General features: G+C 46.2%; 2 protein-coding genes across 6 annotated transcripts in view; both read right to left on the reverse strand.

Annotated features, from left to right (window-relative positions):
• The window catches only part of arhgap46a (Rho GTPase activating protein 46a), a 40,196-nt gene extending 34,759 nt beyond the window's left edge, over nucleotides 1-5,437 (reverse strand). For both annotated transcript variants that reach the window (XM_058066511.1, XM_058066502.1), the window contains exon 1: nucleotides 5,306-5,437. In XM_058066511.1, coding sequence (XP_057922494.1) covers nucleotides 5,306-5,319 — 14 coding nt within the window. In that variant the 5' untranslated portion in view covers nucleotides 5,320-5,437. The remainder of the gene's footprint in view (nucleotides 1-5,305) is intronic.
• Nucleotides 5,438-6,089: 652 nt separating this feature from the next.
• Nucleotides 6,090-26,933, reverse strand: part of sulf2a (sulfatase 2a) — a 53,501-nt gene continuing 32,657 nt past the window's right edge. For 3 of the 4 annotated variants that reach the window (XM_058069405.1, XM_058069407.1, XM_058069406.1), the window contains 20 exons: nucleotides 19,011-19,244; nucleotides 18,334-18,573; nucleotides 18,120-18,271; nucleotides 17,139-17,308; nucleotides 14,484-14,634; nucleotides 14,099-14,274; nucleotides 13,883-14,011; nucleotides 13,623-13,679; nucleotides 13,395-13,524; nucleotides 12,122-12,329; nucleotides 11,636-11,894; nucleotides 11,460-11,556; nucleotides 10,612-10,706; nucleotides 10,475-10,534; nucleotides 10,235-10,401; nucleotides 8,654-8,796; nucleotides 8,460-8,568; nucleotides 8,317-8,350; nucleotides 7,951-8,004; nucleotides 6,090-7,324 (listed from right to left, as the gene is read on the reverse strand). In XM_058069405.1, the coding sequence (XP_057925388.1) occupies nucleotides 7,294-7,324; nucleotides 7,951-8,004; nucleotides 8,317-8,350; nucleotides 8,460-8,568; nucleotides 8,654-8,796; nucleotides 10,235-10,401; nucleotides 10,475-10,534; nucleotides 10,612-10,706; nucleotides 11,460-11,556; nucleotides 11,636-11,894; nucleotides 12,122-12,329; nucleotides 13,395-13,524; nucleotides 13,623-13,679; nucleotides 13,883-14,011; nucleotides 14,099-14,274; nucleotides 14,484-14,634; nucleotides 17,139-17,308; nucleotides 18,120-18,271; nucleotides 18,334-18,573; nucleotides 19,011-19,188 (2,640 nt within the window). In that variant the 5' untranslated portion in view covers nucleotides 19,189-19,244 and the 3' untranslated portion in view covers nucleotides 6,090-7,293. The remainder of the gene's footprint in view (nucleotides 7,325-7,950; nucleotides 8,005-8,316; nucleotides 8,351-8,459; nucleotides 8,569-8,653; nucleotides 8,797-10,234; nucleotides 10,402-10,474; nucleotides 10,535-10,611; nucleotides 10,707-11,459; nucleotides 11,557-11,635; nucleotides 11,895-12,121; nucleotides 12,330-13,394; nucleotides 13,525-13,622; nucleotides 13,680-13,882; nucleotides 14,012-14,098; nucleotides 14,275-14,483; nucleotides 14,635-17,138; nucleotides 17,309-18,119; nucleotides 18,272-18,333; nucleotides 18,574-19,010; nucleotides 19,245-26,933) is intronic. The other variant, XM_058069408.1, reaches the window with a different exon arrangement.

Genomic DNA, 26,933 nt, shown 5'->3' on the forward strand with positions numbered 1-26,933 from the left:
TCTTGTGTGAGTTGCCTCCACGTGTGAAAAGCCTACAGTTAAATCAGGAAGCAGGAGGTTATGGGTACCGGATTGAAAAAAACACAGTATATAGTATTACGCATCCCTAACAGATATACTACAGTAAACTGCTTTCCTGTGATTTCAAAGCTGCAAGAGCCACGTGTCAGCGCCATAATAATAATAATAATTATTATTATTATTATTATCACTCCATTATAATCTAGAGCAAAAAGAATCAATTGTTCAGCCCATTCAACATCATTTGTTCAGTTAATCACATTCAGACTTTTTAAAAATTATTATTTATTTCTCATTTTATTCATTCATTCATTTTCTACCGCTTTTTCCTCACGAGGGTCGCTGGTGCTGGAGCCTATCCCAGCTGTCTTCGGGCGAGAGGCGGGGTACACCCTGGACTGGTGGCCAGCCAATCACAGGGCACATATAGACAAACAACCATTCACACTCACATTCATACCTATGGACAATTTGGAGTGGCCAATTAACCTAGCATGTTTTCCTCCGGGAGGAAACCAGAGTACCTGGAGAAAACCCACGCATGCACGGGGAGAACATGCAAACTGACTCCACACAGAGATGTGCCGAGGGTGGGAATTGAACCCTGGTCTCCTAGCTGTGAGGTCTAACCACGAGTTGCATGCTTTTCTGTGAATATTTGCATAAATGATAGAACTACGTTCAGTGCATTAATACCAATAGTCAGAGGCTAAAACGAAAACCTGATTGCATAGAAAATGTGAAAGCCCTTCAAAATGCCCCCCCCCCCCATGTTTCCACCCCTCGGTACCAGTTGTCAGTGTCAATTACTGTGGACTGTGCTGCCATTGGTTGAGTGGTCGTCTTTCACAGCATAAACGTGTCAAACTGGACAGAACCAGCCTTGCGTTGTCTTGACTCAGCACATAGGCAGCCGGTTTGGAGTTGGCGCCGAAAGGTGAGAGGATAGTGTCAAAGAGGCGGAAAAAAACAACAAATGGTCCCCCCCCTCCCCGTTAACATGGAACTGAAATGAATCGAGATCTATCAGTGTGGAAAAGGTCATAAAGACATTTGTAAAGCTTTCGGACTCCAGCAAACCACAGTGAGAGCTGCTATCAACAAATGGCGAGGACAACCTTCCCAGGAATGGCCGGCCAACAGCACAGCAGTTGTGATGCAGTAAATCACTTGGCTTAGTACTATGTGATAATACCTTCAGGGCATGATGTACTCATGCAGGCCCTCGTTCAACACTTAACAAATGCATAAATGCATTTTTCCAAAACATCTCCAAAATGCATTTACCATAAAAACGAGCCGCCAAATGCCAGCTTTTATCCCATTTCCGTTAAAAAGTCTCCCATGTAACAGCCCCCCCCCCCCACAATAAAGCCTCTCTTCTCATTCAGCCCACCAACAGTCACGCCTGTGGTCTTGCTCAGATTTGCGATGGTTACCAAGTTGCAAGAATGTCCTGTGATGACTCCCAGTCATATGCATTACAAAGCCCATGAAACGCCGCCCATTCCCGGCCGGCCTGGGATGGTCCACGACAATGCCGACCATTGTCCAATCAACAGGCGGACTTCACTCAGGGGGCGACTCACACGCTGGCGGGACGGGCCAATCAGAGCTGCAAAGGGGAGGCCAGTCCATCAGTTCTCGGGTGACGTCTTTTAACAGCTGTCCTAATCCAGAAAACTTGGCTTGCTTCCCTTCAACGTTGACACCAGATTAGACCGGATCCAATAAGGTCATTCGGCCAAAGCTGGGCGTTCCCATGCTACTTTCCGATGAACAATCTTTGATTCTTGACCCATCCATAAGTTTTCTATACACCCTGGACGGGTTGATTATCATCTCCTTGCTGCAAAATACTTCACCCTTCAGAATCCCAATAAGGTTTAAGATAGTATTGCCTACCTTTGCGCCAATTCCAGTATAAGGTGTCATCCAAGTCAATAAAAACCAGTCCTGCCTTGCTCGTTTCCACCAGAAGAGTACACTGCCCCAAGCAGGCATCGTCCGCAAGCAACCGCTCTGCTCAACAGCCACGCTTCTTCTCTGAGCCTCAAGTTGCCTCCCGACCAAACACAAGTCACCATCCGCCCTAAAATCCCCCCCTTTTTTTCCTTACTCTAGGAACATGTGTCCATGTTTGGGGCCAAGACCGTGGACAAGCGTGAACATGTGCAGGGAACGCTGGGAGTGGGGAGGATGAGTGTGTTTACTCCACGCAGGGAGGCCTTGCTGCCCACTACCCCAGCTGTCTGAGCAGGGACAATGGGGCCGCAATGGGGCCACAATGGGGCCGCTTGTTCAAACAAGAGGTTCAATGAACCCGTTAGGATGGAACAGTGCTCAATCATCAAGTTACCTGGGAATGATCTTGTTAGATTACTCAGGGCCACGCGGTATCTGGCAAGACCGACAACCTCAGCCGACCCGCGCTACCTAAACGACCACTCGTGTTCATCCGGACCCGACCATCCCCCTGAACACCTCCCTGCTGACATGACAAACGAGGCCACCGTCTAATCCCAGAGTAGAGTTACAGGGTGAGAAGGGGGTCAGCGGCGGACCGGGGAGCCACACAGGAAAGAACCGGACTGAAAGGAAGTCCTCGAAAGGAAGTAGAAGTGTCCTGTGAAGATGTTAATGATTGGTCTGTGGGTCAATGCGGGTCTATGTAGGTCCATGTGGTTCTATATGGGTCTATGTGGGCCTAAAGACTGGAGAGTGGGGTGGATTAGGATTTAAGAGACTACTGAATCAAGAGTGAACGAGGAGTCTGCGCTATTTGCCAAATCTAACGTGACCTCAGACGTTTTGTATAAAATGTACGGTGGCCTCCGTTACCAACGACAACACTATGTTCCGTGTAAGGACTTTAGTCTTGGGCAGACTAGACCAAACCCCCCCAGTTGACCTATTACATTACAAAAATGTGGACAAGCAAGTTGGCATGAAAGTGACCTTGCGCTAAGACCTGCCCCCCCCCCTTCATAGTTACTGTTGCTAAGTCTGTCAAGCTTCCAGTCTGCAGTCCCTGGAGAAATAATACCCAAAATATTTCCAATTTCATACAGAAGTCAGGGGAATAGCGCTAAGCTAATATATACAGCGTAAGTCAACCACGGCATTGCCCGAGGATGGAGATAGACTTTGGATTGTGTTGATTTGGGCCTGACCGATGACCGGAGGAACTGAAACAGTAAATAGTGGTTAGTTGCAGTCCTCGTTCCAACCTGCGGCTCCATTCCCGATCTCTGCCGGCACATGGATTTCTTCTTTTCCACTTGCCGTTTGTCCGTTTATGCAACTTCAACGGCAGAAGAGGGTCTCCAAGCCATGCCACCGACTGTACAGAGTACAGGAAGCAATGCCATTGGCTGAGCCACATTCCAAAAGTGCAGACCGACCAAACACAGAAATGAATGAATAAATGATTGTAGTATACTTTTAGTCAAAACATATTGGAATATAAATTATGTGTATTTTGATCACAAGATGGCAGTAATGACATAAAACATTGAGCCATTACCTTACATTGCATTACCTTAACAACGCGTAAAGTCATGAAGCTCTTGAAGATATGAAGCGTTCCACATTGTTCCTGTACTTTTACAGTTGAACTGCTGAGGACAGCATAGCTTTTACAAAGGAAAAACAATAACAATCCTCCTATTTTGGATTATTACATAAGAAACAATAAAACTATTTCCCTACAATCTCCCAGGATAACTTGTGTCCCTTCCACTGGCGCCCCAATCTTTTAACCATAACTCGGTTATTGGAAATATAGTCATCCCTCGTTCATAGCGGTGAATTGGTTCCGAGCGTGATGAATTCATTTCCGTGACATGGGATTCAATGTTAACAAACGGATTATTTGTGTAGTTACACTTGTACTATTCATGGTTTACAACACATTGCGCAACTCTTATGCTGCATGGCGTCGAGACGTCCACCAGCTAGCGAGCTAACCAGCTAGCCAACAAACCAGTGAGGCTCAATTTCTCCTAAACTTAAGAAGCCAAAAAATACCACTTCCACACAGAATGGGAGGAGAGCTTCATGACTTTACGCGGTGTTAAGGTAATGCAATGTAAGGTAATGGCTCAATGTTTTATGTCATTACCGCCACCTTGTGATCAAAATACACATAATTTATATTCCAATATTTTTTGACTAAAAGTATACTACGATCATTTAATCATTCATTTCTGTGTTTGGTCAGTCTGCATTTCTGGGATGTGGCTCAGCCAATGGCATTGCTTCCTGTACTCTGTACAGTCGGTGGCATGGCTTGGAGACCCTCTTCTGTCGTTGAAGTTGCGTAAACGGACAAACGGCAAGTGGATAAGAAGAAATCCGTGTGCCGGCAGAGATCGGGAATGGAGCCGCAGGTTGGAACGAGGACTGCAACTAACCACTATTTACCGTTTCAGTTCCTCCGGTCATCGGTCAGGCCCCAAACGGACCAAATCAACACAATCCAAAGACAAACGTAATCCTTAGTGGTTTGGTCCATAACATATCAGAATAGGAAGTGCTCCATCTTCAGTTTTACTTGACAGAATTCCCTGCCACTCCTTTGCAGCCTTTTGTGTTTATGCTTTGGATTTGGTTCCCTTGCTGCACCCAAAATGAACCGAACCGTGACCTTAAAAGTGGAGCACGTACCGAACCGTGGTGCGGTTAAGGTGTCCCGTTACACCGCTATTAAATGCACATATTTCAGTAGCTGCACACAGAACGTAAGACGTATTTCACATGGAAGTAATAAAAGTGAAAAGCAGTCAAGGTTGGCACTGAGGAAACCAGGAAACCACCATGTGGAGACCATAAGACCAGGATCCAGTAGTAGAAGCGCGGAACATCTGCCTTCCGTTTCGGTTATAGGCCGTCTTAAACCACATCACTCCGACTAAACCAAACGGGCAACTGGATGAGAAGAAGCCACATACAGCCTGATATAGGGCTGCTAGTTGAGCACAGCCGTTTCCACCTCCACGTAAGTCGAACATAAAAACTTCACTTTAGCTTACGTGCTGTACGTTCAAGGCATTGACGACGTCACGATTCAAATATAGAAAAAACAAACAATGTTTACTGCCTCATCTTTAAAAGTTACTAAAAACAAACAATATTTCCTGCTTGAGCTTTCAAAGTTACCAAAGCCACTCACACAAACAATAGTAAAGAATCCGAAGAGCAGAGCTGAATGCGGCGTGCCGCTAACCGACCAGCCTGACCCTCCATGTTCACCCGCTAGCTTCGACATTAAAATACAACTTACCTTGTCCCGGACATTTTCTTTACATTGTAACAAAACTCAACTAAAATGGTGCAATCTGAAAGATAGGATTGTGCTGCAGAGGTCCGAGATGAAGTTTCCACGAAGCACACTGAGCCGAGTGTTGCGTGGGGGAGGAGGGGCCGGGGGGAGGAGGAGGGTAGGAGGGGCGACCCAGACTGGTCAATCCGAAAAGGAGTCTCCGCCCCCCGCACGTGAGTCAGTATGGGGTCACCCTGTCTGAAGCGGTGACGTGAAAAAGAATCGATGCTTTTGGGTGAATCAGAAGTGTCGGTGACCCTTTTTTCTTTGCGCGCTCAGTTGTCACTCCAGGTGAGCGGATCGATCCAAATATAGCAACAGTAGCGGTGACTCGATCGATGTGTTTCAGTTTTCTTCTGTATATAACAAAAATGATTCAATTGGTTTCTTATATATGAATCATATATACGGCATCGTTAAACACAATGCAAAGGGGCTTGTCCACACACGATTCGATCAAATATGACGCTACTAATAGCACGATGCGAACAGCCGTTTGGGAAACGAGCCAAAACAATTCAAACAACTCTTCGGAAAAGAGCCGAACTTCCCATCTCTGGTCTTGAACAACCAACATTGCAACTTTTTGTTGGCTCAACTTCACCTTAGGCGAAATGTTAAATTCATTTAGTAACACGATCCCAGGAACCTTTTGTGTGCTTACTTTTGTTATTCATCAAGTCAGTGAGTTGAGCTGTTTTACCTAGCCTTCTGTCAGCTAGATCCGGTTGCTAAGCAACAAACCAAAAACACAATTCAGTTTTAGTATTTCAAAGTTAAATGTCATCATAATCTCATATTTTTAATTTCAATGTTTCAGCATGGCTGTGGAGTAAAAGTGAACGTTAAGAAAGCATCAAACGGACAGACAGCGACCTCTGCTGGACACAGTGTGGTCAAACAACACTTTATTCACAACGACTACCAACCAGCACTCAGGCCTACGGACTGCCACTAAAACAAAATCGAACAAAGTGGGGGAGGGAGAAAAAAGGTAGATCGATTAAAATCCCATCATGAAGTACATGATATTGTTGTGTTGTTCCTCATAAACTTTACAGGTTGATGTATTCACAGTGAATCCTTTAAGTGCGTTTCCCATGTAAAGAAGCAAAAAGGACATACATATTGCAGGTACATACAAATTGCAGGCATCAGAATTGATCAATCTACATTCTTCTATCTATAAGTCCATTTGTTTCAACTCACACAGTGAGGTCCGCCTCTTCGCTATTATAAAAATACTGTAAACATTTATATGAATTGCACAACATACATTCAGTTACCAAGTGTAGTGTGGAGCACAGGGCATGATGTCTGTGTTGTTATCTTGTAGCACCATGGTACAGCAAGCTGGATGGAGACATCTACTGTGGGCTACTGACCGTACCGAAGGAGAAGGATGGGGGTCGCTAATACCTGTACACATTCTGCCAACGATTGTACCCTTTCAGGGTGTGGCTAACACTGCGTGGAGTTTGATGACCGCGCCTCACGTCCTCACTGGCTTGAGGAGGCGGGTTCACTGAGGACATTCATCAGTAAGAGTTGAAGGAAGGAAGTTTGTACAAGTGTCGTGCGGACAAAGAAAAGCGTTGCCACAGAACGACGTGAATGAGTAGCAGCAGCGTTGGCGGCTCCGCCCTCCCAGTCCAGTGTCACACGGGTGAAAGCTGATTAAAGCTAATACTTAATTATCTACAAAGCATCGGGACGGAGGAGCTCTGAGGAGCATACCGACTGTCCCGTCAGTTGAATGGCAGCCCTCCGTTCACGTGGACGGTCTCGGCCGATGGAGTTAACATGAGAATGAAATGAGTTCCTCGCCACTGTCTTGATGCCTCCTGTCGGTGGGAGTGGCTCCGTCATCAATCAGAGCCCAGACGCATGAAGTTCAGGTTGATGGTCCATCGGATGTCGTTGGCGGTTGGCAGCGGGAGGCGGGCAGGTTAACCCACCCATCCTTCCCAAATCTGCCCCCTGTCGAGAGAACACAGCAAGTTGAGTCATGACCGGCGATGCTGGCTACCGAGCAGGGATCCAGTTGGGGTCTGATCCTGCCAGGCCAGGACTGTGGAGAGGAAGAACTGAATCTACGGAGACGGTCACATGACACGGTGACGCAACACGGCTTTGTCATGGCCTTGTTTCTTGGCAGGGTGGGGCGTGTTTGCAATGCGGGTACATGGAATCGAGAGACAAGGTGGGCAAACGTTTTGACTGGCGGGCCACGTAGGGTTAAAAGGGGCCGTCTGTAGCGAGGCGGCATCAAGCGGGATGACAGACTTGCTCAAGGTGCAACGAAACAAAAACAACACAGAAAGTTAAGCAAGCGCTACACATAGTGAGTAACTGAAAACTGCTCTTTCAAAATGCCCGCAAGGCATGCTGGGTAGTCAACAACAATATAACGTTTGAACAATAACAATATGTTAACTATTCCTTGTTTACGACCCAATCAACACAATTTGGCATGGGTATTGTATGTATAGATATTTGGTTGTTTGCCCGCGGGCCGCAGCTTGCCCACCGTCAAATGTGGATGGGGGGGGGGGGGGGGAAGCTTGGCTAGCTACAGGATAACAAATTGGTGATGACAAACTCACAGCGATTTGGAGGAAGGTTTCTTCACTTTTGGCCTCTTTCGACGATGAACTGGCCTGAAGCATGCACGGCACGAGTACACGTGCAGAGCAAATGTAGACAAACGCACACACACGTGCACACATATACACACACACACACACACACACACACACACACACACACAGCAGAGACAATCAATTAGACTTCATTCCGAAAAAAACAGGAGAGCGAACGCTGAACAGGGTTCCTGCATTGCGGCCAATCACAGGCTTCTGTTTGAGGAGTCCGATTTCAGCTGAAAGCGCCCCGGGTTCTTAAGGGAACATGAATCCCATCTGTGAGGGTTTGTAAAAGTAATCAGAAGAAAGGAAGGGGGGGAAACGTACCTGTACTCACTAAAGTAGTTTCGCTCTTTGCCTCCTGAATAGAAACAGAAGTAACATTAGAAAAGTAACATCAGTCCGGCGCTGACAGGAGCGGAGACGTTACAATCCGTCACTTTCGCCTGGAGGGGCTTCTTCCTACTCACCCTTTTCAGGGTTGCACTGCTTGTGTCCCTTGCAGCCACGCAAGTCCATGAGCTGCTGATGCATCGAATTCAAAGCGTTGCGGTCCAGGCCGCTGACAGCATTCATCAGCTGCGAGAAGAACACCAACAACGTGAAGCTTTGCCAAAATGTTGCCAGACGGGACGTCATTTCCTGACTGGGGAATGGAGGATACCTGGTACGGGTCGGTGTTGAGGTCAAAATACTCCAGGAAGCCAGTAGCAAACTCACAAAAGAGGAAGTTGTGCGTGTCGTTGATGGTCCTCAGGCACCAGTAGGTGTTGTTGTTGGCACTGGTGCACGCACAGAACGGGCCCACTGGGGGGGGGGGGAGAGGTCGGAGAGGTGGGAAGCGGATAGAACAACCGTGTTCCAAACTATTGTTTTCATCAAAGCTGTACTGGAATGTACGGGAGCTAAACATAGCGACGTTTTCCACCACGCGGTACCGCTGGGATGATTCCAGTCATCCATCTATCTCCGTGTTCCTTACGTGACGCACTGCAGCGTGACGAGACCACACGCCGAGTTAAGGACATCACACCATTTGTCCATTCTCGTTTTTGCTTGGGTTTTCAGAAAGTTCTCACATTTCCGGTTCAAAAAATTGGACACACTCGTTTGAAAGTGTCCAAAAGTTTGACTTATCCTGAATTAGTTTTATCTATTATATATCATTAGCGCTGTAACTAATGATTATTTTCTAATTCGATTAATCTAATATCGAGCTTGAGATTAATCGACTAACCAGTTAGGCCCTGATGTGGCATGGGGAGCGTTTGCCGCCTGCAGCACATTCAGTCATTCATTCATTTTCTATGCCGCTTGCCCTCACAGGGCCCGTAAGGGTATGCTGGAGCCTATCCCAGCTGACTACGGGCAAGAGGCAGGGTCCACCCTGGGCTGGTCCCCATTGGCAGGGCATATATAGACATATATATAGACTATGGACTATATAGAGCAGGGGTGCTCACACTTTTTCAGCATGCGAGCTACTTTTAAAATGACCGAGTCAAAATGATCTACCCACTACAAAAATGCAAAACATCTATTTATTTTCAAATGTATTGAGGATTATTTGTACGTACAATGTATGTTGATGTACCTTACATAACCAAATGAGCCAATATTGCAAAACACACATAATTAACTATTAACATTTTTTGTAATTACCTCCACATTACTCCACATTTCCCTTCTTTGGTACTGCGATGGTAGAATGGCATATGAGGCAAACGCACTTCGAAAAAGACATTGTGAAAAAAAAGTCCACCTCCCATTCCGTATGGAAGTGATATGTTTTTGCCTTTTTACTTGGTCCAGCTCCTTCACTCATTTTAGTGACCATAAACTTTAGCGAGGGCTTAAAATCTCGCAATTCGCCGACTAGCTTAGCACTTTGCATCGTTGTTTACGCATGAGCGGTGACCTAAAGGTCAAAATTCAGTTGTCATCTGACTGGTTGTCCTGTATGTCAATCAAGTAACGGGGATGGATGATAGGCTGACATCGTAAGTTCTGCTGCACTTAGAGACGTTGTTTGATTTGATTGGTCGCCCGAAGGGCAACATTCAGTTGTCATCTGAATGGCTGCCCTGTATATCAATCAAGTGACGGCATTGATGCTGGGATGATATTTTTTTTATGTCACGTCGCGATCGACCAGTACCACCTCCGCGATCGACACGTAGATCGCGATCGACTTAATGAGCACCCCTGATATAGAGTATATATTTAAATGTGTGTAAGTCCTCACTTGTCCAGAAGGGGGCAGTCTGCCAGTGGTGATTGTCATGTGTGAAGCAAGTGAGGCCCGGCATGCTGCAGGTGTCGTTGTTCTGGAGCCTCTTGAGGAATTTCCGTAATTTCTTGCGACGCTTCTGCTCCTTCTGCAGCCACTGCGCCTTCTGCTTTGACGGCACTCTGACCAGAAGGAAAATATTAGAACCCCGAGAGAGGGCAATCTGTGCGACGTCAGGTTTAGCACCACCCTTACCTGAGTGAATGCAGACGGCCGGTGCTGAACATGAAGTTGTCTTTGCTCTCCATGGGATAACTTAAAAATACAATATTGAAAATAGTTAGGACAACAAAAATAAACCACTAAACTTCATGTGGTGGAACGTTTGTCACCTGGGTGTGTTACACTGACAATCCTCCGGCCGCACCTTTTTCAGGTGACCTTTGACCTCACGCAGGTTCTTTATTTTGGTCTGCAAGGTTTCAATCTAAACAGAAGCAGGCACAAAGATAAGCATGCTGATATAAATATACACTACTTATATATTTATATGCTGTACAGTCGTCCCTCCTTCATCGCAGTTAATTGGTTCCTGACCACAACAAGTGACTCTACCAAGTAGGATTCAATATTAGTAAAAAGAATATTTTTCAAAAGCTGTGTTTCACAGTGGTTAACATTATTAGAGCCCTGTAGACATGAAATAACAACCCTATAGTCACCTTGATACTCGCATTAGCGGATGTAGGAGACATAATAATAGACATAATAACTCACACTTTAACATTAGGATTGACGTCAGCCTATCATCCATGCTCACGAGGATGTTTGTCACTCGCTCGATAAACAGGACAGCCAGGATGACATGCATCCGGCACACATGTACATACAACTACTACTGTCTATAGCAATAGCAATATACTATGCTAACTAGTTTGTCTACAAATGATTTATTCGACCACTATTATACCACTTCCACACGGAATGGGAGGATAACTTTTTTTCAACATGTCATGTTGGACACTTGATACTACATTCATTTCTTGAATTCTACATACAGTATAACTTTTCTTTCAATGTTTTTGACTAATAATAGGCCATAGTCAACCCCAAAACATATATTTTCTATGTTGGAGCCTATCCCAGCTGACCATAAAACAGTGATCATATATTTATTCATGAATTTTACCAAAAAAAATGCAATGTCGCGAGGGACGACTGCATATTAATACGACCCTACCTCGTGCTCAATATGCAGCTTGTGGTCCTTCCATGCCTGCAGGGACTTATAAAGACCACCATCGCATTTTACTGTGTCATTCATCAGAATGGAGCACCTGAACACATCCAAAACAAATGTAGCGAATAAATAACTAATTTACTGTTATTAGTATTCCTATAGTAACAGTTACACACCTGTATGTGACCTTGAGAGCAGAAGGCGGACTAATCATGTTCGTGGTGGGCCTGGCCGTGACCCCCATGCCACTGGACTCTTCATCGTCCAGCCCGTGCCCCCATCCTCTGCTTCCATCTCCGGGCCCGCTGCTGTTCCGGAAGCCCGTGGGATGGTGGTGGGAGTCCTCCAGGTCCACAGCGTACAAGTCTCCATCAAGCTCAAATGACAGAGAGCGGGCCCAACGCTTCCTGGACTCAGACTTGATAGATTTCATCTCTGAAAATGACAAGATGACACCAACCCTCCATATTTTTATCTCATACACCAGATTCATTTGATACCGTGTCTTCCCCTGGTTTGCCACTGGGGGGCAGCACATACACTTCTTTCATTGTTTTAGTTGGAAATAAATGCAAAAATTTGTAGGCCACATTTCAAGTGAAGATGTGCCTCCGAAAAAATGGGACTAGGATAAGAATAAGTGATGGAAAAAGTGTTCTTACTCTTTTTAGTGAGCAGTTTCTTTCGCTTCAAGGCCAATGTTTTCACACCCACAATGCCGCAGTTGCAGCTGTCGGCAGAGGCGGAGGGAAGCAGCTGGGGGCCGCCGCTGGCCATCAGGGCCTGCATCCGTGGGGCGTAGAGACTGGCCATGCCCTTGCACTTATACAGCCTCAGCTTGCCAGTCGGGTCCTCCACGCACTGCCACTTCTGAGTCGCAATCAAATGTCATCAAAGGAATGACAAGATACATTAAATACAAGATGGAATCATATAAAAAAAAATCGACATTTCATGTCAAAGTATTACCTTAATTTCTAGTGTACAAGACGCTACTTTTAAACTTAAAGTTTGAACTCTGTGGCTTATACAACCGTGCGGCTAATTTATGGACAAATTCTAATCTTGTGGCATCTCCTTGACTTCAGAACTACGACTAATCGTTGAAATATGGCAGGAGCCAATCAGTGAACTTACAACGAGCTTGTCGACCCACTGGAAATAGCTCACAGTGTCACTTTACAAAGAGTGCTAAAATCATCACACAGCAACTTAACACTCAAAAAGTAGCTAAGAAATATCAAAGTATCAGTAGGAATTTCATTCATTCATTCATTCATTTTCTACCGCTTTTCCTCACGAGGGTCGCGGGGGTGCTGGAGCCCATCCCAGCCGTCTTCGGGCGTAAGGCGGGGTACACCCTGGACTGGTCACCAGCCAATCACAGGGCACATATAGACAAACAACCATTCACACTCACATTCATACCTATGGACAATTTGGAGTCGCCAATTAACCTAGCATGTTTTTGGAATGTGGGAGGAAACCGGAGTACCCGGAGAAAACCCACACATGCACGGGGAGAACATGCAAACTCCACACAGAGATGGCCGAGGGTGGAATTGAACCCTGGTCTCCTAGCTGTGAGGTCTGCGCGCTAACCCCTAGACCACCGTGCCGCCAGTAGGAATTTAAAATACAAAAATATTTCAACGTTTTTCCCATAATGCATCTGGTCCAAGCAAAGCATTTCATTGGTGGCCCCCGGGGGCACTTCAATGACATCAGCCTCCCTCTGGGCTCCTCTGGCTCCCTCTAGTGGACAGAAGCAGCATCCATGCGTCTTCTATGACGGCAAGCTCGTAGTGAGTTTTTTCACAGCTCATGATCGGCTCCTGCGAATTGACAATCTGCCTGCTCCTCATGAACTTCCCTTCAACCAAACTCTCCCAGCATACGTCACAGCTGCACTCCGGAAGGGTGAAGGTCAGATACCTGTCCCGGCTGCTGACAGGAAGTCTGGTACTCTGCCTTCTGGCACAGCTCCCTAACTCGCTGGTATTTGGGCAGGAAGTTCTCCTCCTGGGCCATTTCCTTCCCATCGGCTCTCTTGTGAGGAGGCTTTCTGAAAGAACAGGGAATGAATCATAGTCCAGACTTCCAGGAAGCCAGGAATTAGCAGGAAACAAGGCCTCCAATGAAAGGTCAGTGGATGCGGCATACCCTCGCTCCACCAGGAAGGAATCTCTCCAAGCTTTACTTTTCCTGTTTAAATGGAACCTGTTAAAAGCGAGGAATAAAGTGTGTGATATTTGCGCTCAACCAACATTTCAAATGTCATTCTCCAAATTGTCAGATTGAGGGCCCTAAAATAATGAGGCCAAAGCAAATGCCGCAATAGATTGTGGTCCTCAAGTCCAACACAAACGGCGTTTTTAAATTGCTTTTTGAATGCCAAGGTAAAAATACCAGTGAGTGTCTACCTGTTGACTGGTTTCTCGGCGTCCAGCAGCTTGAGGATGGACTTGCCATCCATCTCCGCGGGAATATCAACGCCAGCCATGTCCAGCAGCGTTGGCGCCAAATCGATATTCAGCACCATATGCGGGTTACTGCAAGACAAGAAAGACCACAAGAAGAACACCATGAGGACTCAAAACCAAGCAAAAGGGGCATCCCAACGGGCACCTTTCACTCACATGGCACCTTGCTCCACGTTCGGTCCCCGCACGTAGAAGGGAACACGGATATCAAACTCATAAGGCATTGACTTGCCTTTCACCAGCCCAAATTGACCGATATGGTAGCCGTGGTCGGACGTGTAGATGATGTAGGTGTTATCTACTTCACCCGTCTCCACCAACATGGCGTACACCTACAGGAGATGTTAGATGTTAGACGCTCATGCGCTTTAAAAGAAAAGGAACCTGAATGATGTAACAAGTGTGTCAGTGAATACATGAAACAGTCCCAGTTAGATAAGCGCGGGTCTCTCAGGACATGTTTTTCTTTGGGAATGTGTTTTCTTGTGGGAATGTGTGTACTACTTGGGGGAGGAGGTAGTACTTGCAGTCGGCCTCCCACCTTCTCCATGCTGTCATCCACGGACAGCAGCGTCTGCATCCTCCTGCGCTGCAGCATGTTGGTGAACTGCATGTGGACCGGCTTCATGGGCCCCGTGTAGCGGAGGATCCAGTGTTTGTCGGGGTTGGGGGCGTAGTTGTAGCTTGGAGTTCTGGGAGAGGAACACACAGGAATGGGAGACAATTCAGATTTTCTTTGAGACCTTAAGGAGACAGCAGTAAGTCACTGGTTTTTGCAGGTAGAGTACTGGTTTGCATGCTCTCCAGTCCAACTATCGTTGTTACAGTAAAACACTACAACCTCATAAACAACATTATTCTGCTTTATTCCTGTATAGTGCATGAAACCACAGCTCAGAGATTGTCTAATTGATTCATTCCATCAGTGTTTTGCTTTTTCTTTGGCCTTTTCCGGTTTTATGACGCCATCACAGAAATGTGACGACAACCGCAGAACCAGAAACGGGCCTTTTTGCAACATTAACGGTCTTTCATGTGTGCTTTTCCGCCACTTTTACCGACTGATCACGCTAAATCAGGAGCAACGGGCTTCAGTAGCTTGCCAAGGATACTTCGACATGATCACGGGAGGACACAGGATCAAACCCGCAACCTTCGACCACCTGAGCCTGAGCCACTGAGCCACTTTGCGGATCTAAATCTGATGACCCAATGTCTGCGAATGCATCTCGTGTTCTTGTGTGTGCTCGCCACTCGATACGCCGCCACAAGGACAAGGACACACAGCTGCAGATACCTGCTGGAGAAGACCATGCCATGAAGACAGGACAGTGTTGTGTTTCCAACGGTCGCGTTAAAGTCAACATATTTGACAGGTTTGTGTTTTCTGTAATTTGGATCACCGAGGGGTGACGGTGGGTCCCACAGCGTAACCATAAATCGTACACGATGTCTCTCACGGCCATTTTATACATCGAGGAACTATTTCTGGTACGGTATCGTTGCAAACTGTGCAGTTCAACAACATCATGTCTTGTCAAAGTGTCGTCCTGATGGAAAATGTTGACTTGTCTGAATCGCCAGCCGCAGCACTTGTACGATTCCCGTGTTACATGCAAGCCGCAGCACTTGTACGATTCCCGTATGGCATGCGGTAGGGCTTCATATTCGCTGACTTCTTCGCTTCCGTTGTTATGGTGGACGTTTCGGCGCTTCCGAGAGTGGAAGTGGAAACGATGCATGAAAAAAGCAGACTAATTATAGCGCCGCAGTCCGCAGTTTGCATTTTTTTTGGAGGTGCACACGGAGCTAAGTGGAAGGGCTTGGCGGGTGTGATGCCAGCTGGCGTTGCTCAGTAGCACTGGAGCATAACTTTACTTTATACGTTTGGGGAATATGCGCTTGATTCTTTTTATGAAGTCCTTTTCATGCTCGGACGACGGCTTGAAAAGTTCCGGCCGATGGATGACGTTTTCATTATTTCCTAAGCGGAAATCGGACAAAACCAGAATGTTTGACCTCAAAAGGTTCCACCGTGGAGCACAAAGTGCTGCATCGACTCTTGGCTGTGTTCTCACGCCAATGACCTTTGTCCGTGTCTGCTGACCTTTTCATTCCCGAAGTAGACGTCAGGATGTTAATGCAACCCCCGGACAGGAAGCTGTGCCAAACACGTGAAATGCAAAGCAGTGCAATCGATGGCGGTGAGCGCGGTGATCAATATCCTCTACAAATCACACGGCCCTTCAATTATTTGGGAATAAACAATGCTAAATCACCGAGGACGTCCAAGAAGCAAATGAATTTAATCTTTAAAAGGATCGATTAGACTCTAAAGAACTGCTAATGTCTTGTGGCCTAGCTTACGGTCGCAAATGTAATGTAGTGTAAACAAGGTGAGAAGTTTTATCAACAGTACAACAGGAAATCACTGCCTCTCTCTTAATGTAGTAATGAGAAGGGGGGGGGGCATGCAGTGAAAAAATAAGTATACATTGAACAATGACCCGAGGGATGCAAATGTACGGAGAAGGAGCAATTAAAAGTTAGTATGGAAGCACTGGGGCCAAATTTGAAGACTATTCTGGGTCTAAAGTCTGCATGGCACAGGTTAATGATGGGGGGTGGGGGGGTGGGGGGGTGGGGGGGTAGATTAATCAGAAGAATGGGAAGCCGGAGGGAAAGGGTAGCAACTGCAGTCTAATTACTGGTCCTGGATCTGTCTCCGGGGGCCAATAGCAGACCCTCTATTAGCCAGCAGCGCCGGTCGACCAATCAGGAGTCGGATACGTCAAGCGGACCGAGGCCTGGCCGCCGCGTGGGTGGATGCGTCCGTCATCATTAGCTATGCATTACATTGACAACGTTCATGCCTCTCTTTGATCGTGGCTGACAAAATGGTACAAATTAGCAGGGCTCGTTACGGACTGGAGTGGGCCGAGCAGCCTCGCTCAGACGAGGCTCCGTTGCCAAGAGCGTCCTGCCAGCGGGAAGATAAGATGGAGATGAGATGATTGAATCGGTTATTGAATTATGGCAAAATGAAATGAAGCGAGAATGAAGACGTCTCATGAGCGAGTAAACAGAAGTGGATGTCGGAATGGAAGATCGACTTTGAGGATTCACGAGGCTTCCCGTGTCGGGCCAAGGACGGAAAAGACGCGTTCGCTCAAAACGCCACGGCTCGGGTTCTCACATGTGCTGAGACGCGTTGGGAAAGGCAGTGCTGTACTGAGGGGCGGAGTCCTCTGGACCGTGGGGCGCAACGTGGCTCAGAACCATCATGACGGGGCGGTTGGGATACATCCTCTTGGACGTCCGAAAGTAGCTGATGCTGTCGTTGGTAATGACGTCCGTCAGGTAGTCCTGTGGAGATGAGACACGTGATGGACGTCAGACACAAAGATCTTTGATTTACCGTAAATGAAGCCGGGGAACTATTATGCTCATTTTCCACCCCTTTGTATTGACACGTGGACTCCTGTAGAGCAGCTACACACAATAACCCGCGAAGAAAGCTTTCTAGATCTTACTGAATCTGCACCTATTCCAGCTGAATTTCAAAAACAGTCTTCCAAAATGTGATTGGTACCCGGGCACGCCCATTTGAGGAGGCATCACAGTGGAACCGAGCGTTCAGAACCATCCCAAACGTCTTTCAGGGCTCACTTCCAAATGTCCACACCTCATGATCTGAAACGTTGTCCTGGTTTAACACCACAATCCGACATTTTTAGGTCGGAAAAGCGGAAAAAGCATCATAGGTCCCCTTTAATTTATGGCTAAATTCTACTCTTGTGACATCACCTTTACTTCAGAAGTACTACTAACTGTTGAAATACTGTGATGCTCGCAAATCAGTGAGTAAGATCTTTGTTGGATGTCAGTGGATGTTTTTAGAGGCGACCATTCCGAGAGTTTTGGATGTGAAAATGAAACCTAAAATGGTGGTGGCTTTATTAACAACAATAAAGGAATGGATGCTGCTGTTCTCAGTGTGATTGGTGGATAATACGGTGGGGGGCGGGGGACCATGGAGGAACGTGGGTGCAAGTTGAAGACCGTGTTGAAAGCGAGCACTGATGTTGGCGTCGGCTCTCCACATTACACTGACGGCACGTCCAAGCACCAACAATCATCATCCCAGGATGGCGTAGAATTCCAATCTTTCTCTCACCTTGGGATAGTCACTGCTGTGTTTCTCCCGAACCCCGTTCCGACAAAGAGTGTAGTTGTAGAAACGTGAGTTCTTGACCAGGGCGACCCATTCCCTCCAGCCAGGGGGAACGTAGGATCCGTTGTACTCATTGAGATACTTTCCAAAAAAAGCTAAAAACAAAGCACACGGTGTGATTTCATACGAATGACAAACATTCTGACGTGACGTTTACCCGTCCTGTAGCCGGAGTTGTTCAGGTGCACGGCGAAGGTGTGCGGCTCGTGGTGGGCCTGCCAGGACGGCGAGGAGCAGTTCTCGTTGTTGGTGTAGGTGTGGTGGTTGTGCACGTACTTCCCCGTGAGGATGGAGGAGCGGGACGGGCAGCACATGGGCGTGGTGGAGAAAGCGTTGGAGAAATGCGTGCCGCCCTTCTCCATAATGTGGCGGGTTTTGTTCATGGCCTGCATGGAGCCTGAGGAGAGACTCGGAGGTTTAGGTGAGGTTTCGAGGTGGAAAAGATGGAAAATATAAAGACGGGGCACCGGAGAGCGAAGCGTTACGGCATAAATCCTTTTGCTCAAGTGTGACCCATTGGGCCTCCTGTGTAGTAAAGTTCTCAAGCTGATGGTAATTGTTTGGGGAAACAGATGCTTGACCATAAATTCCTGCTTTTCAATGAGAGTCCTCTCACTAGCCATCAGAGGAGGACAAAGGATGTCACCCGGGCTATTATACGGCCACTCCACTCCAATACGCCACTGAAGAACGTAAGTGGGGGCGGCTTTGGCACCTGAACAATGGCGGGCATAGGCAGCCGGTATTTCCTGCCAGTGATGGGAGGCATGACTTTGACTCTTATTAGGCCACCATTCCCTTTCCGGACAGATGGAGGAACGTAATCACACTCACCCAGTTCGATATCCTGATCATCTGTCAGGACGAGGATGATATTTGGTCGAATGTTGCGCATTTGTCGGTCCCTTTGCAAGCGAGACCTCATGCGGTATCCAGACAGGTAGCTGGAACCCACTGGTAGAACTCCTCCAAGGAGAAGGAGAAGCAGAAGAAACGTAAGATGCTCCGCCATCACGATCGCCTCGTCTCGGTCGTTCGTTCGTTTCAGCTTCAGCTAGCTTCCTCCACCTGAGAGAGGAGAATATACGCACACACGCACATGAACGGAGGCGGGTAAAAAATAGCATGTGCACGGCCATTACAGGCTCGTCCTCCATACAAATGCGCCCGTTTGAGCTGAGCTCAGCTCATTAATCAATCATTAATGATGCATTAGAGTGGTGTCATTGGCTGGCTGTAATGATCTCTGGCGATGAACACATGCCTGCAAGGCTGGGGGCTAATGGACCTGGATGGGGGCCAAGGCGGCCCTCGCTACCCGGGGAGAGGGTGAAGGAGGGACGGGGGCAAAGGTGAGTGACGGGCGAAAGGGAAAGGGGGTGAGGAGAGGATGGGGGCGGGGTCAGTGAGCAGTAATGTGGAGGGCAAATCAAAGGATAATTCCAGTTTGATTAACAGCACAAACTGGGAGTACAGGAGCAGACAAAACGCGATGGGAATACAGTAGCGCAGGGGTGCTCATTAAGTCGATCGCGAGCTACCGATCGATCGCGGAGGTGGTACTGGTCGATCGCTGGTCGATCGCGGCGTGACATTAAAAAAATATCATCCCAGCATCAATGCCGTCACTTGATTGACATACAGGGCAGCCATTCAGATGACAACTGAATGTTGCCCTTCGGGCGACCAATCAAATCAAACAACGTCTCTAAGTGCAGCAGAACTTACGATGTCAGCCTATCATCCATCCCCGTTACTTGATTGACATACAGGACAACCAGTCAGATGACAACTGAATTTTGACCTTTAGGTCACCGCTCATGCGTAAACAACGATGCAAAGTGCTAAGCTAGTCGGCGAATTGCGAGATTTTAAGCCCTCGCTAAAGTTTATGGTCACTAAAATGAGTGAAGGAGCTGGACCAAGTAAAAAGGCAAAAAACATATCACTTCCATACGGATATGGAATATTATACGGATATTATGATACGGATATTATCCATGACTGATAAACATTTGGAAGTGTGCTTGAGGCTGGCTATCAGCAGCTACTGTCCGGACTATGCATCCCTGGCTGGTTCAATTCAGTGCAAGTCATCAAAGTAAACTCAGGTAATTACAAAAAATGTTAATAGTTAATTATGTGTGTTTTGCAATATTGGCTCATTTGGTTATGTAAGGTACATCAACATACATTGTACGTACAAATAATCCTCAATACATTTGAAAATAAATAGATGTTTTGCATTTTTGTAGTGGGTAGATCATTTTGACTCGGTCATTTTAAAAGTAGCTCGCATGCTGAAAAAGTGTGAGCACCCCTGATTTATTACATCGCATATCAGAAACTGCACGTTGTACTTCTCGGCAGGAGATATGACATTGAACAATGAACAATTTCTAAATACATTCAAGTAAATTAGTAAAAACTGTCATCAAATAAATCCGTTTTCAATCAATTACCAAGGATGTGTGAAATATGTATATATATATTATATATATATTTGTATGTGTTAGCTCCAAATGAATTTGGAACCACAACACGTCTGCCTCTTCAATAGGAGAACATTTGAATGACACTTTAACGCCATTATGAGCCATGGTGGGTTGCGTTGCGTTCAAAGACACCACATAGTTTAAAGTGGATTCAGGTTTTGAGTGTAAATGAATGTAGACATATTCTCTGGGATTTCCCAGCAAACTGAAATAAAAGCAAATTGTGTCTGTGAACGCCCCTCGCTGTTCCAGATAATGAAAGCGAACACTAAAAGAGGATTGAGATGCCTCCTGCTGGGTTTCAGAGAACGTTGCAAAACTGTATTTTAAAAGCTCGTATTTTAAAAAGATATATTGCCGTTAGCAGCTAGCGGCACAAACCGGAAGTCCTTTTAAGTGCTTGTGAGTGTGACCAACCACAGCGCAGTGGGCGTGCCTGGAGGCGGGCCGTACGTGGAATACATTAAAACAGACCGTTTTCACAGGAACCATGAAATCCATCTGAATAGGTGCAGATTCTGGAAGAACTAGAAAGCTTATGGTGTGTGGCTGCTCTATAGGAGTCGACACAATAACTAAATGAGTTTCCGGCATTAATGCTGTATTTTCAACAGCTCTAATTAAAATCATTATTTAAAAAATACATTCTTTTTTTAAATTTTGTGATTTGCGCACACTACCAACTATTCACGTGTTCATGCTTTCACTGCCTGGTAGAGGGAATAGCACCTCCAGCATCTCAGCAGATACCAGGATTGTTCTTAGTGCAGGTAATAAGCGCATGGACTAAATAAGTCAAATAGCCAAAGAATGTGACAGCAAATCCAAACTATTAAGCCGGCAAGCAGAACCAAGACGCTGCAATAACGTGTTTATCTAATGGCACAATCAAAGCAGACACCCCAGTGACCAGAATCATAAACAGCCTGGGGGCAGCTGAAGCATGTCCACTGAGATGCTGGGCTGTCAGAGAGAAGTGTGCGTGTGTGTGTGTGTGTGTATGTGTGTGTGTGTAACCACAATGAGGATGTGGCCAGAACAAATCTTGTCAGCAGATGAAGACAATAACAACACTTCAGCCTGCTGGGACTTCTGCTCCTCCTTTGCAACAACATGGCTGGAATACTAGATGAGATGGGAAGTGACAGCCTCCAGATGAGATTAGATTAGATTAGATTAGATTAGATTAGATATACCTACGTAGAGATGATTTCCTTCCCTGCATGCATGCATGATACCAGACATGTAAGATCACATGGACCGAAGCTTGCGGCCATCCCACCTCAGGGCTCGTCCAGGCTAGCCAAGTTCCTCCACACAGACGTCATTCAAGCATGGCTTCATGTTATTGTCAGAGCTGGGGAAGCGGAGACGAGGCAGGTGGACAACGTGAGGATCCAGAAATACAAAACAGGAGCACGGGGGAAGAAACGAACCACAAGGATGACAGTGAGAAGACACAAGAGCGACACAAGGAGCAGTCCCCAAATAAGACCGCAGACCCAATCAGACCCGGGGAACGGAGCACAGATACAGCATATGACCAAACTCCTCATAGAACCACAGAAGTTAGACTTTCCTCCCGTCTGTATCCTTTTTCCTTGTTGGCATGTGAAGAAAGAGCGAGTACAAAAGAAAACCCAAGGGGAAAAAAACCTTGGCAACAGAAAGAAAGTCCCTTAACAGGCTCTGTCTGCTACTAGCAGTGAATACCCGGCTACCAAAATGGATTCAAGGGCATCTATGGGCAAGGAAGAATGGACTCAGTGTGCTCACATTCAAAAGATCTTCTTCCACTGGCTCTTCTTTTCATCATTTGTGGTGTGGAATGTACAGTTATTCCCTTTGATAAATGTTGGAAAGTGGAAAAGAGCGCCAAATATAGTCCCGGGAACACATTAAGCTCAACATTACGCAGCGTTCTATCAATAGCGGAGTATGTAAATAGGTGGTGCTATTGACACGCCGCAGCGCTGGATAATTCCTGACATGACTCCCGGGAGGCCTGCTCCCGCCACCTGATACCCGGAGACTAATTGGATTTCCAGGCTTTTATCAGCTCCAACCGACACATATATGACTTTCTATCCACTTTGCTGCTTTCTTGTCTCTCTTTGTTATCAGACGACATGCAGCGTGAAATGTGGCGGGCGAGTGAAATCATTACTAAGGCCACGGTGAAAAACGGAAAAAAAATTAGAATAATCTGCAAAGCATACATTTCCATGATGCTTTCATAGTTTGAGCATAGAAATCCTGTTTGTGGCCTTTTAAGTACACCTTTTCACATTAGAGACCTCTAGACATGAAATAACACCCCTATAGTCACCTTTACCCCTGTGTTACCCAATATGTGGTGCCATAAACGTGTTCCAGTGCCGGGAAAGCAGACTATCTTGGAACCAGTGTTCATATTAGGGATTCTTATTAGGATGATTGAGCATATTGTTAGATTATTCAAACCTGAAAAAAACAACCTGTTGTTCCGGCGATCAAGTCTACTGCCTCTGTGTCTCACCGAACATTAAAGTAATGGTACTGACACTACATATACTACATTTAGCCATGTGCCTGATTTGGTCTATTTTGTCTATTTTTCTATTTTTGGTCTATTATATTCAAATTTTAATATGCATTATTCTACACTGGCCACTAGAGGTCAGTAGGTGAAACATACAAGCGCCAGACTTGACTTGAATAATAACAACATGCGGCTATTGTTGTGGCCGTCATGCCACTAAACTCAACTCTGAACCTCCCGACATCACTTCCTGTCCACACGTCCGTAACACATTTATTGCAACACACAATGGCGTATTTTCTCTGATTATATCAACTATATTGGGTAATAAGAGTGTAAAGGTGACTATAGGGGTGTTATTTCATGTCCACAGGGCTCTAATAATATGTATATTCATGCTTTTGTGGGGGGGATAAATACTTTTAATTCAAAAAGAGTATTTCTTGTTCCTTCAATATTGTGACATTACTATTTTTGTTTTGAGTAAAATAATAAATCTAAAACTGAAGGTAGAAAGTCCAGAACATGACATCATGTTGAAGGATCAGGGATGACGTAAGGCTATGCTAATGCCAAGCGATGCCTGTAAGTCAGCACAGGAAGTGAAGTCATGTGCTTGGAAGAGGCTCAGGGAGACGGGAGCCCTGCATCAGCGGATCAAAACTTAATGCCGCGTATGTTTTATTGATGAGCCTGAATTCTAAATCATGTGACAACACGGCCGAGCGTGTCACAGCACGGACATGACGGTACGACTGTGACATGGGTGGATACGCACACCGCACATCGGGATGTCACAACACCCCCCCCCCCCCCCAACTGCGTACACATCCGCACTCTTAAAGTTCCACAACTCAAGCGAGCAGAGAAGCTGGGAAAGTGCTTGATAAATCTTCCAAAGACCGCAGAGGCGTTAATGTACTCTTTCCCTATAAATAAAACACACCGAGTGTTGAAAGGCATCCAGTCTGATTCATCCATTCTGCCCCCCCCCAGAGACTGACTGAAACCTAGAATATGAGAAAACAGAGAAAAATACTTGATTAGATACTGACAGAAAACCAGCCGGGCGCATGCAGCATACATATACACATGTATGTATGTACATACTGTATGTATGTACTACATACTGTATATATATATATATGAAGCATGTCATCTAATCAGCCATGTTTGGTGAGACAGAGGCCAAAGACCGTCTCCAGGATTCTCCTTCTAACTTATATTGAGCGTGAACGAGGTGCGGAGAAAAAATGTGAGAACAGAAAAGAAGCTCGAGGCGTAACGTCAAGCGAGAACAAAGCCCAAGCACCTCCACTGCAGATGGAGTTCTCTCCACAAGAAGATGCACACGAGGTCTTCATAAAGTGGAACTAAACACTTCCAAATGCAACCTCTGCGTGAGAACGTTTGTCTTCTCCATCCCGGTGCCTGCAACAATCAGGAAGTTGGCAGCAACCTTGAAATGACAACGTTGGGGGCTGAATGCGGTTTCACTGCGACACCGTCAAGCCGGTCCTTTTGGTCCTAATCCAGGCTGGCAGGGCTTAGCTTAAGTGTGACTTTGTTCCCATTGGTATGTCTCGCTCGGAACAGAATGCGGAAAAATCTCTCCAAGGACCCTTCAATTTACCGAGGAAACTTGGCATTGAGATGTAAATTCAGCAACGGCACACATCTAGTATGTATGTTGTGTGTGTGTGTGTGTGTGGGGGGGTGGGGGGGGGGGGGGCTGAGAGATCTGTGATTGTCACAACATTGCCATCCTCCATCCATCACTTTCTGCTCCACTCCACATTGTCCAGTTGCTTAATCCCGGCATGCATTATCTAATACCTACACTACACCCTGACGTACGTGTGTTGGTGGGTGACGTCAGCGACTCCTGGAAGTAGATTTAAAAAAAAACTAGAACATCTTTTGTAATCAAGATACTCAAATTATTGGAATCATGGTTGGTTGCAGCCCTGATCCAGATTGTTGGAGTTTAAACTATTCCCTTTGCCGCTTTTATTGTACGTGTTCCGTCCAAACCAGCGGAGAAGACTTTGCAAATGTGGGCTGGGAAGTCCTCTGGAGTGCTTGGGGTTTGAGCAATTACAGCGGAGTAGGCATACTTAATGGAGGGCAGGGGTTGGAGTAAAGGAAGCAGGAAGTCCATGGACACACTGCAGAAAGAGGCGCAAAATCTGGAAGATCTAGAAAGCTTTCTGTGCTGGTTATTGTGGGTAGCGGCTCTATAGGAGTCCACAACGCAATACAAAGTGCCGAAAATGAGCATAATAGGTCCCCTTTAAATCGGCTGTACAATAGTGTAGTTAGGATGAGAGGTACCGTCGTACCGAAAATGTACATTTTCACCAAAATTACCCGAGGAAAACGTCCAGAAAAGTTCCAGGTAACCCCCAGGATCTTTTTTCAGAAGTCCAGGAACAGTCTGTGCTGAAGAATGTCGATGAGCGGAAAACACTTATGGTGTTTTGGTGTGGTGGGAACGGCTTTCTGTGAACACCTAGCATGACTTCAGCTAACACACTTGTTATTCTCCAAGATATTCCATAGAAGACAGACAAGTCCTACGTTGAACCAATATCTTCTACCACCACCTACACCGCTAGCTCATTCCCATTCCCAACCGGTGCTCCTTTAAAAGGATTTCATGGAAATCCGGCTGAAAAGTTTTCCAACAGCTCTTAAGAGGACATCTGGGAATACCTTTGGAAGCACCTTGACTTCCTGATCGCAAACTGCAGTCATTGGGAATGACAAGTCATGAACGCCAAGGCCGATATCCCCATTCTGAGGCAAGATTGAATTTAGATTTCCTTCAGGTTCTGATAAGCTCGGCACTTGGCAGACATTTTCTGATGAGTCAGAACCCCAACGCCACTTTTCTGCTCCAATATGCAGACAGGAAATGCATCCTTTGGGAATCCAACGTGTGAAAATGAGGTTTGTGCAGCATGTCAATTGTTAAGCGTGGTCTACTTAGCGGTCTACGTTTATGTGAGCGTAGGTGGCGGACATGCTTTTTGTCTTCTTGGGCGGAACATTTCCCCCCAATCCTAAACGCCCCCTTGAAAAGTGTGTCACATTGACCACGGTAGAGTCGCTTCTGCATCTTTGTTCAGGAAATCGACTGGTTTGTTCAGCGCACACTTTGGTCCGCCTGATACATATTTATGACATTTTCATAAAAAACTGTGATGTACAAAAACCGAGCTTCCATCGTACTTTGATCTAAGATAATCACCATGAAAAGATGAAACGTCCGGCTAAGGTTCAGAACCACCTGCTTCCTAAATCATAGCAACAGGGGGCATAACGATAGCATATTGCATTCATACAAAAGCGTTTTGGCACAACTGGAAGAATGCGGCTGGAGCTTCGGGAGAATTGCAAGGTCAAGCTTATTGCAGAGTAGCCAGCCAACTTAATAATCATCACAATTGGTTGAAGAACAGCAAATCCCTGCAGCAAAAATCTAATAAATCTTTCCTAGAATAGTGGAGCTGTTATCGCTATCATGCCTAAGGTTTTGGAATCCGACAAAAAGAATAATGTGTGGGTGTTCCAATTTCACTGAGAAGGCGCATTTGAGAGCTTATGATTACATATTCCAACATAGGCCTAACAGAAGATGGAGATAATATGGAAGGCACGGTCGTAAACAAATCAATCTACTGATATGCTGTAGATCAGGGGTGGGCAAACTTTTTGACTCGCGGGCCGCATTGATAT

Source organism: Doryrhamphus excisus, chromosome 1 (genome assembly GCF_030265055.1).
Source record: "Doryrhamphus excisus isolate RoL2022-K1 chromosome 1, RoL_Dexc_1.0, whole genome shotgun sequence".
Taxonomy (NCBI): domain Eukaryota; kingdom Metazoa; phylum Chordata; class Actinopteri; order Syngnathiformes; family Syngnathidae; genus Doryrhamphus; species Doryrhamphus excisus.